Source organism: Paramormyrops kingsleyae, chromosome 19, assembly GCF_048594095.1.
Source record: "Paramormyrops kingsleyae isolate MSU_618 chromosome 19, PKINGS_0.4, whole genome shotgun sequence".
Lineage (NCBI taxonomy): Eukaryota > Metazoa > Chordata > Actinopteri > Osteoglossiformes > Mormyridae > Paramormyrops > Paramormyrops kingsleyae.
The window spans coordinates 1,289,506-1,301,589 of NC_132815.1; the positions used below are offsets into that span (position 1 = coordinate 1,289,506).

Consider the following 12,084-nt stretch of genomic DNA (forward strand, 5'->3'; position numbering starts at 1 on the left):
CAGATACGAGACACAGGTCTATGAGCAATTAATACGGGGGCATAGCCAGCCTTACAAAAGCAAAGAAAATATAGCATTTAAAAATTCGGTAATTATTTTTAAGACAGCTCGCAGTATCACTCAGGTAAATACGTACGATCGACTCGCATGACGAAACCTCAAGCGCGTCCTCGAACAGAAAGGCACGTGATTGGCTGCGCATTCCCGGGGAGGGGGCGGGGCCTGGGAGGCAGGTCTTGTCACACGACGATCACAAGTCAGTCGGTAGCGCGGCGCTGGGGACATATTGTGCTGGCGAAGGAGAAATTATTACCCTTAAGTAGCCGCTTTGGCTGTTTTGTCTTTATCGTACCGCAGAGTTGCCCTTGCGATATACCACTAGTCAGGAGAGATAAAAGTAAATAATTCCGGGCTTTGATTTGTTTTCTTATTTTTTCCGTGGGATTAGTTGGCTACGCAGGGTCCGGACTCGGGCCTGGGGGAAGCTCTGTTTCTGAGTCTGGGGCTGGGATCACCTAGCACGCAGACCGCCTTTTCCTCCCAGAAATGGATGTAGGAGTTCTCCCTGAAAAGAAAAGGTAGGCTGCGCCTGCTTTTCTCCCAGTGTCTTACATTACTGTTTATGTGCTTTGCAACGCGAGTCGACTGCCAGTTGACAGCTTGCTGGTGTGTTATTAATTAGAGTGTCGTTGTCTTTAATTTAACGCAAGTCCTTGAGTACTTTACTAGTCCTCTGTCCGGCTCCGATAGATGATTTTTCTCAGGCGTCGCCATTTTCTTATATGGCAGATGTTCTTGACTTGCCAGCACATCCTAATCACCCATATCGACTGTAATATGCTTAATGCTGCCTGGGTGATGCTCCAGGGAAAATGCCTTACGGGTAGAAATACTGTCTAACCAGCTATTTCGCCGAGAGCCCGGCGCGCTAAACACTTCACATTTCCAGCAAGTCAACCTGGCGCTCATGGTGAATCCTGTAAAATGTTACATAATAAACACTATATTAACCACATATGTCTCTTAATGGTGGCCACATGGAGCGTTCACGATTCTCAGCGGTGGTCCGCGTGGTAATTTTGTCTGGCTTCTTAAGTTTCTTGTAAGAAACTTTTCCCAGCTGGTAGTAAATACTGGTACTAAGATGACCGAGTGAACAGGCCGCCTCGTGCCAGCGTACCATTCACGTGACAAGACTGCATAACGTGCCAGGGTTCTGATATTAGAAATATACGCGTATGTTTTGACAGCTTACCATTACCGCTATAATTTGCGTATCTCTTTCACATATAAGCCTTAATTGGTGTGGACATATCCTAAAGCGGATAGCCTTGGTCAGTGTGGCGTCTCTCACGTCATTCTAACTCATAACCCGCCTTTAAAAAAGCCACAAGCGTAAAACTAAAAGTTTTTGCTCTCAGCTGTTATCATATTTCCTGTTTCTACTTGAATTACAACTATAGTGACTGATGGGTATAGGTAGGTTTTTCTACTGTACATTTCAAGGGTTAATTCATATGGAACAAGAACAATATGTCTGTCGTAGAAAAGTACATCAAACAAAAAATATATATATCTGTATGAAATTGTTGCAGAGTTTAATAGAATCTCAAATATTTTATCATCCATGTGCCCTGAATCAGAATAGCTGCTCTGTTATGTATTTACCAGAGGCAAAAGTTAGCTGTTCAACTTCACTAATGAACAATAAACTAGCAAGCTAAATTTCTGTACCTTCTTTTTTGGTATTTCTTTGGGCAGTTTTTAAGAGTCAGCATTTTTTTGAGCCAATCCATTGAATGCTTGAAGCACGAAGCACACTTTCTGATATTGGCTGACCTAACACGGTGCTTGGGTCTCCAGTAACTATCCAGCCAGGCACATTGTGATCCAGGGGTCTGCAGATAACGGACACGAGGCCCAGTGTGTCCAGGGTAACTCAGCTGTCTCTCACGGTGCCACACTCCTGCATACACACATTCATACAGGAATGGAAGGAAGTGGGGGGGAACTCCACACTAACAGTGCCATCCTCCAGCTCCTAAACCAGGCCGCAGCCCAAAATGAAATCAGTTCTGATGTGCTCTCACCGCATTTCATCCGGCTCGGGTCGCTTTATCAGTACATTTCACAGTGAAAGTTATCCAGCATATCTACAGGGCCTCGCGACCTGTTGTGAAGGGCTACCTTTCGAGAGCAGTTCAGTGAGGCATCAGGTAACCCTATTTAAATGTTTTGGTTGATGTCCTTCCTGGAACAAATAGGCATTGTTTATGATTTTCATCAGTGAAAGGCAGGACAGCATATAAGTATACATACAAGTACTGTGTGTGTGTGTGTGTGTGTGTGTGTGTGTGTGTGTGTTGCTTTCAGAAAGACTTCAGGTCAGCTGACTTATTCTTTAGCATTGGTGTGTCTCTGCTCAGGTGCCTGGTCATATTGTTGTGTTAATTGAGCAAATTGTGGTACTTCTACCCTGTTGGGCGGTTCCTAATTTTTCATAATTTGCAGACTTCCTTCCACTCAACATTAGGCTGGTATCATCAGTGCAAGTCAGGGTTTGCTATTCGATTTCACCTTTTGCATCGAGTTGTATTACACCATCTTACTATTAACTTAACACAATTACTATTGCTATAAACAATCTCTATGTTGTCAGTAAATTAAGTCGAAAAATGTTACACCTGGCTAACAGGAAAAAAAAAAAAAGATTTCCTGTCCTTGGTGTCAAGGTGCCAAAAGCACTTGATTCTAATTTCTATTTTGACTCCTTCCTCTTGCCACAGGCTTGACGTCATGAGCCCCTGGTTGGTATGCAGTACCTTAGCGGAACCAGTCAAGAGGGATGTTGAACCTTAGTCATGGGTTTGCTGTGTTGCTCAATTTGGGAGATGCACTAGGAGTAGTCAGTGTTGATTGACTGTGTCTGTTCCAAGCAGCCTAGCCAAAGATGATTTAGTTTTGACTTAATGAATAAATATCTAAGCATCGAGTTATGTGTGAAGTGGGTCATTGTGCTCCAGACATGATCAAGCATGCAATAGATGTGGTGTAAAAACATTTTCTCTTTCAGCCTACATGTTTAATCCTCTGGGCATAGTGAAAGTGTATTTCTCAATTTGAGTTGACATCTGTTTTGGAGAGAGGGCCTGTTCATATTTGAAATTAACTTGTTAGTGAATGACTAAATGAGATTTCCTCAGGCTCTTAGCAATTGTGATTAGCAATATTCTCCAGAACTCTGGCACCAAGACAGCAGCTTTTGCCACAGAAGAAATAGTCACAGACCATAAAAAATTGGAGGTTTGAAGGGGAAACAAATCCCCAAGCAGAATGATTCATTATATTTTAGGAATCAAGGCCAGGGTTAGGCTTAGCTCCAGAATACTTAGCTGTATGTAGTGTTGGTGGAAGTTACAGAGGTGGAAAATTCAGGTCCAGAAAGTTCAAATCCATACCAAAGTTTTGTTTCAACCACCCAGTTCAGCTTCAACACACACACACACACACACACACACACACACACACACACACACACACACAGTACTCAGCTGGTCTGGTTGTGTACTTTCTGGACCTGAACTTTCTACCTCTGTGTATAATGGATTACTTTTGTGAGTAACTTCCCCTGCACTGCTTGTATTTTAGGGGCTATGTCCAGGGCCAGTGTGTTTCTCCAGATGAAATGGCTCCATTTTCTTGTAAGGTTACAGCAGCTGTTTGTTTTCTTCCCCGAGAATCTCTGGGAAAACTTGTCGGGCAGTGCCCTCTCTGGGGGTTTTATTACTTCAGAACCTTTTGACCTCCGGGAGCCTCTCCGAACGCCTGCCCAAACAGTTGGGTCTCGTGAAGAAGGAGGGAGGCTTTGACGCTGTAGTTTATGTTAAAGTTCACCATGTGACCTCTTATACAGGAAGCACGTATGTTGCCAGATTGCTATTTGCAGTATAATTAGTTATGGATTTGAGTGCATCTATCTACATAAATTTGTATTTTGCAAAAGGTTTTTATTGCATGCAGTTTGATGTGTCCTTTTTGAGAGGCTGTAGTGTCTAGGTTTTGTGCATCATTGTGTCCCTGTGTTTCAGTTACCATCGTTAGCATTGACTTGCTCTGGAGTTACTGGTGAATGCCAATTGGTTGCTCTGACTGGCAACGTGACTGTCTTGCCAGCCTGAAACTGCCACATCCATTGCGCATTCAGAAGCTCGTCATATTTAAAGGTTGGCTTACCATGGTTAATTTAATTTGTTCCAGTAATTTCTGTGGTTTTGTAGTTGGTGTGCAGAAATGTCCAGATTACCTCAAAACTCTTGGCGTGAGCCTAAAGACCTGTGTTAGAAATATTTAGCACTCGAGAATCAGTCAGTTTGCCTTCTGTTTGTGTCAGTGGCGTTTCCTAATATGCTTTTGACTGTATTATTAAAGTGTTCTGCAGATCCACATGCTGCTTCTTGAGCTTCCTGTTTTCATGGTCGAAGGCTGGCATGTTATCAGAGGAATACCCCGCAGAGCACAGCCCTTCACCCAGGCTCACATGTTGTCATTCCGTCCCAGGCCTTCCCGTACTTTTCCCCCATCCCCTTCTCCCAGCCTGGGTCTCTGGGTTGCCATATAGACTCCAATGCCTCTGCCGCTGGCGGACACGTCAGACCGAGCTCTTGCCAAAAATAAGAGGTGTTGATTCAGTTTGCCTTTCCTCAAAACTCTTCAGCTAGCCAAGTACTTTGGAAATGACAGGTTTTGGTCGTCAGGTGGGTGTGTGAGGATCGGAGAAACGTCAACTGTGAAACATAGAGCCAGTATTTAATTGATTTTTTTTTAAATACCTAGCTAATTTGTGCCAACATAAGAGTTTCCTTTTGCCATGCAAATTAGACAGAACCGAAGCATGATGGCCTGATTGCTTTCAGAAATATACAACTTGTACAAGGTGTAGGTCAGCTCGGTTTGGGAGGCATGCCCTCCGCACGACGACACACCTCGGGATCCCGGTTGGCGACCCCTCCGGTTGACAAGCGGTATGGCCATGGAACTGGCCGTCTGTCTGCTGCAGCCAGGTGTTATGTGTGCGTCCCCTCGGCCTGGTCCAACTGGTCAGGTCCCCAGCAATGAGGACCCTGCGAGCCAGATTGTCCTCAGGGAAACGTGCCACATGGCCGTAGTGCTTTAAGGTCTAGGACAATGTGATAGTATTCAGTATGTAATTTAGAATACGTTTTACGCATTCAGAGCCTACATATTAGTTAAGTCTTGGATAAACAAGGTAAAGTAGAATGTCTGCTAATTTGGCATCATTTGAGTTGGCATGCATCTCTCTTTGCTTTAGAGCTATCTAATGAAATGCTTGGGGTTCCTCCTTCATTAAATGGGATGAATGCTACTTTATCAGTAGATTGGTTGGAAAAATACCATAGATGAGATATGGTCATGGATGCTGAGCTTTGGTTTCACACCTTAATGCTCAAACCCAGTGCCACTACATCGCCTTGCAGTCAGCGACTGAAGTCAAAAGCCATTGAAGGTGACACATTAGCAGTGATCAAGTTTAAATGTTTAACCATAAGTGTGAAATGCAAATAAGCTAATTTATATTCGGCTCATTTAAGGGATTTCAAATGCAGCTGAATAGTCAGTAGATGGAAAATACTGCTCGAACAGGGATGGAATGTGATGACAGACCTGCAGAAGGATGAATTTCATCTTAAGACTTCGGGCCTCCTTGCCTTTGGGCAGCAGAGCACTGATGGGCTATGCGTCCTCTTTCCCCCAGGGTAAGCTCAGAGCACCGGAAGGAGAAGTCCCGCGACGCGGCACGATGTCGACGTGGCAAGGAGTCTGAGGTGTTTTACGAGCTGGCTCGCCAGCTGCCTCTTGCGCATAGCGTCACCTCCAATCTGGACAAGGCCTCCATCATGAGGCTGACTATCAGCTACCTGCGAATGCGGAGGCTGCTGAGCCCAGGTCAGTACCTTCTGGAATGGGATACTTCTGCGGGAGTGCGGTTTGTGCTTTTGCAGGGAGTGGTGCTCCTATGAACGTGGATCCTTGAGGGTGATAGTCTGTCGCCAGTAAACGCCGTCGGCCTCTTTCAGATGAGCCTGTGGAGGAGTCTGAGCTGGACAGCCAGCTGAACACCTTCTACCTGAAAGCTTTGGAGGGTTTCCTTATGGTGCTGTCCGAGGATGGTGACATGGTGTACCTCTCGGAGAACGTCAACAAATGCATGGGTCTCACCCAGGTACGTGCCCTTTGTGCCCTCCCTGTTAGTCTTTTAAGCTGCTGCTGAGCCCGTCAGCTTGGCAGGCTTGAGGAAACACTGCGTTTCTCTCCCCTTCCCAGTTTGACCTCACAGGCCACAGCATTTTCGACTTTGCCCACCCCTGCGACCACGAGGAAGTGAGGGAGATCCTCGTACACAGAACAGGTGAGATCTGCACCTTGCTGGAGTTTTGCTGCTGCAGCGCTAGGTGAGGCCAGCCAGTGATGGTCTCATCACTCACACCAAATTTTTCATTGGCCTATTCATCTCCTAACCACCAGTGGCAATCGCTGGGGAGCTTGGAGTCTGTCTTACGAAGCATAAAGCACAGAGCTGGGGCACACCCTGGATGGGATGTGATTCCTTCATAGGGCATGTACACACAGGCACACACACGCATTGTTTTTATATCTTTGTGGGGACTCTCCATTAATTTTGATAAAATCGTGTTTCCTCTTTTGGGGACTGAAAAAATGGTCCCATTATGTCAAAATATATATATTTTTTATCACATTAAGTCCCCACAATGCAATATATACATACCCCCGCCCGCACACACACACACACACACCCAGTAGAAATTCAAACAGCATTCATTGGAATATGAGCACCTACATCAAGTAAAAACTAGCAAAATGGGGCTTTAGAACCAGTGCCTGACAGGAGTGCTGCACTCTGTCTAGTGCTGGTTAATGAGTTTAATCCACTTTCAGAACGCTAATGAATTGGGTAAAACAAGCACTGAGTGCCAGTGCAGGGTCATCCCATCTACTGCGGGTCATGCAAGGTTTCAACCACTATTGCTGAAAATAAATCCCTCCACTCATTAGGATCTGTCTAAAGGAACGTGTATTTTTTGGGTAAGCTAAGAATTTGTATTAATTTACGTAAAATTGTGGGTTGTTCTCCTGTCGGATGTCTGCTCTGTGGCTTACAGAAGGGCGTCTTCTGTCCTGCTCCCCAGGTTCACCCAAAAAAGCCAAGGAGCACAACACAGAGAGGCACTTCTTCCTGCGCATGAAATGTACACTCACCAGCAGGGGGCGCACTGTCAACATAAAGTCAGCCACGTGGAAGGTGAGGCTCTTCCTTTTTGTGTCCTGATTTGACGTCTGTGAGCCCAAGCTTCTTCAGCTGGTGACGCACGCAGACATGTACACTCATACAGACACATTCACAGATGTTTCCTGTATTAGCAACTTCTAATCCAAGTATTATCATGAAAGTACTGAAAGCAGGAATAGAAGTACTAGTCGATTTCCCTGTTTTGCATTTGTGATTCCTGGCCTAGCATGCTAATTCTGCACTAGTGCAGTCAGCTGACGGCGCCCCCTGCTGCCCTCCAGGTGCTGCAGTGCATGGGACAAGTCCGCTTGCCCGGTAGGGAGGAAGAGCAGAGTGACTGCGGCTACAAAGAGCCACCAGTGCCCTACCTGGTGCTCATCTGTGAGCCCATCCCTCACCCCTCCAACATCGAGGTCCCTCTGGACAGCAAGACATTCCTGAGCCGGCACAACCTGGACATGAAGTTCTCCTACTGCGATGAGAGGTGGGCCTGGGGGTCAGAACGCAGTAGTGCCGCCGGGAACCGCGTCTGGAACAGTTAGCTAATAAGGAAAAGAGTGCAATTTATCCCCAGCCCTTGCTTGCACCAACACCAGGCAGTTGCATTACATCAGATAGGAAACATTATTTCTAAGTGACTCATGGGTAGTAATTTCCAGTATTACTGCTGATAGTGACAGCACCCTCTGTCTGGCTTTTCCCCCTTAGGATCACAGAGCTGTTGGGTTACAAACCAGAGGAGTTGCTGGACCGCTCTATATACGAGTACTACCACGCTCTCGACTCGGACCACCTCACAAAGACGCATCACAACCGTAAGCATTAGCGTGTTGGCTGAGCCCGTGTGCCGCTGTGTTCGGTTGGTCCCTGGTAGAAGGTCTGGTGCTGACTTCGGCTTTTGGTCTCCGTTTCTCCTCAGTATTTGCCAAGGGCCAGGTCACCACTGGACAGTACCGAATGCTGGCCAAGAAGGGTGGCTTTGTGTGGGTAGATACCCAGGCCACTGTCATCTACAACACCAAGAACTCACAACCGCAGTGCATCGTATGTGTGAACTATGTGCTCAGGTAGCTACTGTGACCCTTCAACACCCCAAAGGAACTTCATTACAAATCTTTCAGCAACATTTGCTAATTCTACTGCTTAGAGGTCGGATTGATGATATTCCTTAAGTGACAGCAGATACTGATAACTAAAACATCAGAAGAGGTGATTGCCATTCCCAGTAAAGATCTCCAAAAAGCCTTCCTCTTTTGTACTCTGGCAACTGGGGAGTCGATCACATCTTATGTCTGTGGTGAGATTAGTCTGTGACTGCCTGCCATTGAGGTCACTTGGTAAGTGTGCTTTGTGGTCCCTGCAGTGGGGTGGAGGAGAAGGATCTGGTGCTCTCTCTGCGACAGACGGAAGGTGAGAAGGAAGTTGAGGAGGTGGAGAAGCTGGAGAGTCCGGAGGCAGATACAGTGAAGCACTTCATCAGCTACGAGAAGACTGCTGTCAAGGACAGCCTGTATGAGCAACTGAAGGGCGAACCAGAGTTCCTGACCCAGCTGGCGCCCGCAGCCGGCGATACCATCATCCAGCTGGACTTCAGCATGCCTGGTTAGTCCCCCATCTCACCATTATCTACCAGTATTCTAGCAAATAGGCCGGTGATCAATGAGACCATTAATGGATCTTTCAAGCCACTCAGATGTGGTTTTAGGTTTTGAGTGATAATTGGTTACTTCCAAGTAGAGCTCGTCCGTCGGATCACTGACGTTCTCAGCATCTCTATCCTGATAATCCTCTTTGCAGAACCCATCCTGCAGGGTTTGGACCAAGTTGCAGTCTACAATGATGTCATGCTGCCTTCTTCCAACGAGAAGTCGCCTCTGTCTCCGCTCTCCCCTAGTGATTCGCCCCAACCTCTGGGGGTCAGCCTGGACCCCATCCTCAGCGAGGGGGACATGGCTAAACTAGAGTCATGTCCTGAAGACTTGTCCTTCCCTGTGTCCTGTGCTCTGGTTACTCCTGGGCTGGAGTCGTCAGGCCTCAGCTCGAACACCAGCTCAGAGGTGCGGGAACACAAAGCTTGCTCACCTCTCAGGGCCGGTATTTTTCCATTGCTGCTCAAAGATATTTAAACCACCTCTTGTTGATCCACCGTGTCTGACCATCTCTCTGCACCTTCCCACAGCCCAGCAGCCCGCTGCAGTTCTGCTTCTCAGTGGACTCTGACATCGACGTCGAGTTTAAACTCGACCTGGTAGAGAAACTGTTCGCCAAAGACCCCCAAGCCACCCCCCCTTTCACTACACAGGTACCTACAAGCAGTAGCTGTACGTGGCTCAAACGCAGAATAAATATTAATTATCCCTGATTTACAAACAAGTTGACTTTCATATCTCCGTAATCAGTTCGGACTGAGTGATGCATAGTCCAGCGGATCCTCCAGCCTGTATCATGTGGATCTACACGACCTACACACCTGTTTCTGCTTCCCTAGACCACAGAGGACTTGGACCTGGAGATGTTGGCCCCCTATATTCCCATGGACGACGACTTCCAGCTGCGCATGCTGCCCTCCTCCGAGCAGCCGCTCTCCCCCGCTCCGGACCTGGCCGACATGAGCGCGTTCTTTCAGCCATACCCGCCTGTCGCCAAGCAGGAGCCGCGGCCTTCCACGCCGCTCCGTCTGCCGCTGCCCGAGCTACGCAGCGCCCCCTGCTCGCCCGCTGCCGACCCCCGGCATGGTGCTGACCCGCTCGGCCCGAGGTGAGTGCCGGGGCCCGCCTCAACCCCGCTGCCTGGATGCAGCACAGAATCCACCATGGGCTCTGGAGCAGCTCTTCTTAGTCATGTCTCGCGCTCCAGGGCACCACCGCCAGGCATGGAGCTCTCCCCCAAAATGCTGGCCCTCCGCAACAGCCAGCGCAAGAGGAAGCTGCACGAGGTGATGGCTTTGCCCCAGCCCGCCTCATTGGTGAGCACGACCTGCCCCCGATCTGCCCGTCCACCCACGTTTCAGATCTCACCCTGCAGTTTTCCTCTCTCGGTTCTGATTAACGTGAACTGGGTTTGTTTACTTCTTTGTCATCTCTTTTCTCCAGGAATCGCTGGACGCTGGAGAGTCGGGGAAGAAGGTGCGAGGCCTGGAACCCACCGCAGCGGCGCTTCCCCTGCACAAGACGGTCCTGCTCCTGCCGTCAGGTGGGTCACGCAGCCTCGCGCCACCTCGACAGTGCAGTGCAGTGCAGTGCAGCTTGCTGACCGGCGTGTCGCTTCCCTCCGCAGACACGGCAGGCTGCTTCCTGAGCAGCGGGCTGCCTGAGCTGACACGCTACGACTGCGAGGTCAACGTGCCGGTGCTCAGCCGCCAGCACCTGCTGCAAGGCGAGGAACTCCTGCGGGCGCTGGACCACGGCAACTGAGTGCTGCCCGGCTGCCCCCACCCCCGACACCACCTCTGGCTCCCTCTCCCCATATTTATATTTTAATATCCTGTTATTTTTTTAAAACCCGAATTCTCGCACCTTAAGTGGGTACTTCCTGTCCAGCTGCCATGGCAACCGTGCGGCTGGGGGGGCTTACCCTGAGCACTGGGACATGATGAGGGGTGTGGGGGTATCACTGCTGCCAATGGCTGCTGTGAGCTTTGTTTTGCTCTTCCAGAGACACCAGTGATTATGCCATCCGTGGCTAGTGCCACAGTACCAAACTGTTGAATCCAGTCACATGTTCTGTATTTTCCTTAAACCAAAATACCAGCAGTTCATGCAGCATACAAGCATTTTTAAGCATACTTTTAATAACGGATTTAAACACTTATTCCCACCTTTTTCTGTCTAGTAGTGCAGTAGGACATGTATCAGCCTGCATATGTATCATGTGGCTCACGAGTGTCCACTGGGAACGGTCTTGCGTGTGTATTCACCACCACACCGACTAAGGGGGCTCACATATAAAACACCATCAGTATAAATCAGTAATAGATGTTACTGGGTTGTTGGGTTATATCATGTGACACAGATTTATTGTTTAATTATGGGAAGATTTATAAGAAAATTGTCTGACTAAAACCTGCCGATACTTTCAGTCCACGCAGCTGAGGATTACGGAAGTTTGTCAGACCTGTGCTCTGTAACTGTCGTAACCGGCTGCTCTTTCCGTTTCTCTTGTCTGGTTTTCGCAATGGTGCTTACATTATATCACAGCAAAATATACTATTTCTACTCGGCCTTTATACACTGTCAGACAGAAAGTAGCGTGTACCTTAGAGGGTACAATTATTTGTCACTGGTGCTGTACCCTCAAGAGCAGGGGTGGGCAGTCTTACCCGCAAAGGTCGAGTGTGTGTGCAGGTTTTTGGGATAACCTGTAGGTCAGCTGTTCAAACCCAGGTGTGAGGACTCTTCAGCCAATCAGTCCTCTAATTATTGATCTAATTAGGAAGTTGCAGCGAAAACTCGCACACACACCGGTCCTTTGTGGATAAGATTGCCCACCTCTGCTCAAGTGTCTGTCAACTGTATCCAAGCTGTAAGTAAATGTACTTTTTATCCATCTTATTATTGAACAAAACTGTATCAGGGCTCTACCCTTTTTTCTGACAGTGTACGTAAAGTCTTCTGTACAAAGCTGTTATCTTGGTTAATTCTGTCAGTTGCATCTCCTAACAAAATAAATGTACAGTTTCATTTACATCAGTAAACATCTGAGTGCGGACCAGTCTGCCTGGAGTTCTTTGTGTCAATGAAAATGCGAATTACACGTCT

General features: G+C 47.8%; 1 protein-coding gene across 1 annotated transcript; it reads left to right on the forward strand.

The window, feature by feature from the left end:
• The first annotated feature begins 246 nt into the window (after nt 1-246).
• Nucleotides 247-12,034, forward strand: LOC111844457 (hypoxia-inducible factor 1-alpha-like). The gene is made up of 15 exons (XM_023812947.2): nt 247-578; nt 5,774-5,964; nt 6,096-6,241; nt 6,343-6,427; nt 7,227-7,339; nt 7,609-7,811; nt 8,036-8,142; nt 8,247-8,394; nt 8,691-8,929; nt 9,125-9,384; nt 9,507-9,629; nt 9,816-10,084; nt 10,184-10,292; nt 10,420-10,519; nt 10,604-12,034. Exons 1-15 carry the CDS (start codon nt 547-549, stop codon nt 10,738-10,740), a joined length of 2,262 nt encoding a protein of 753 aa, XP_023668715.2. The 5' UTR covers nt 247-546; the 3' UTR covers nt 10,741-12,034.
• Nucleotides 12,035-12,084: the final 50 nt, after the last annotated feature.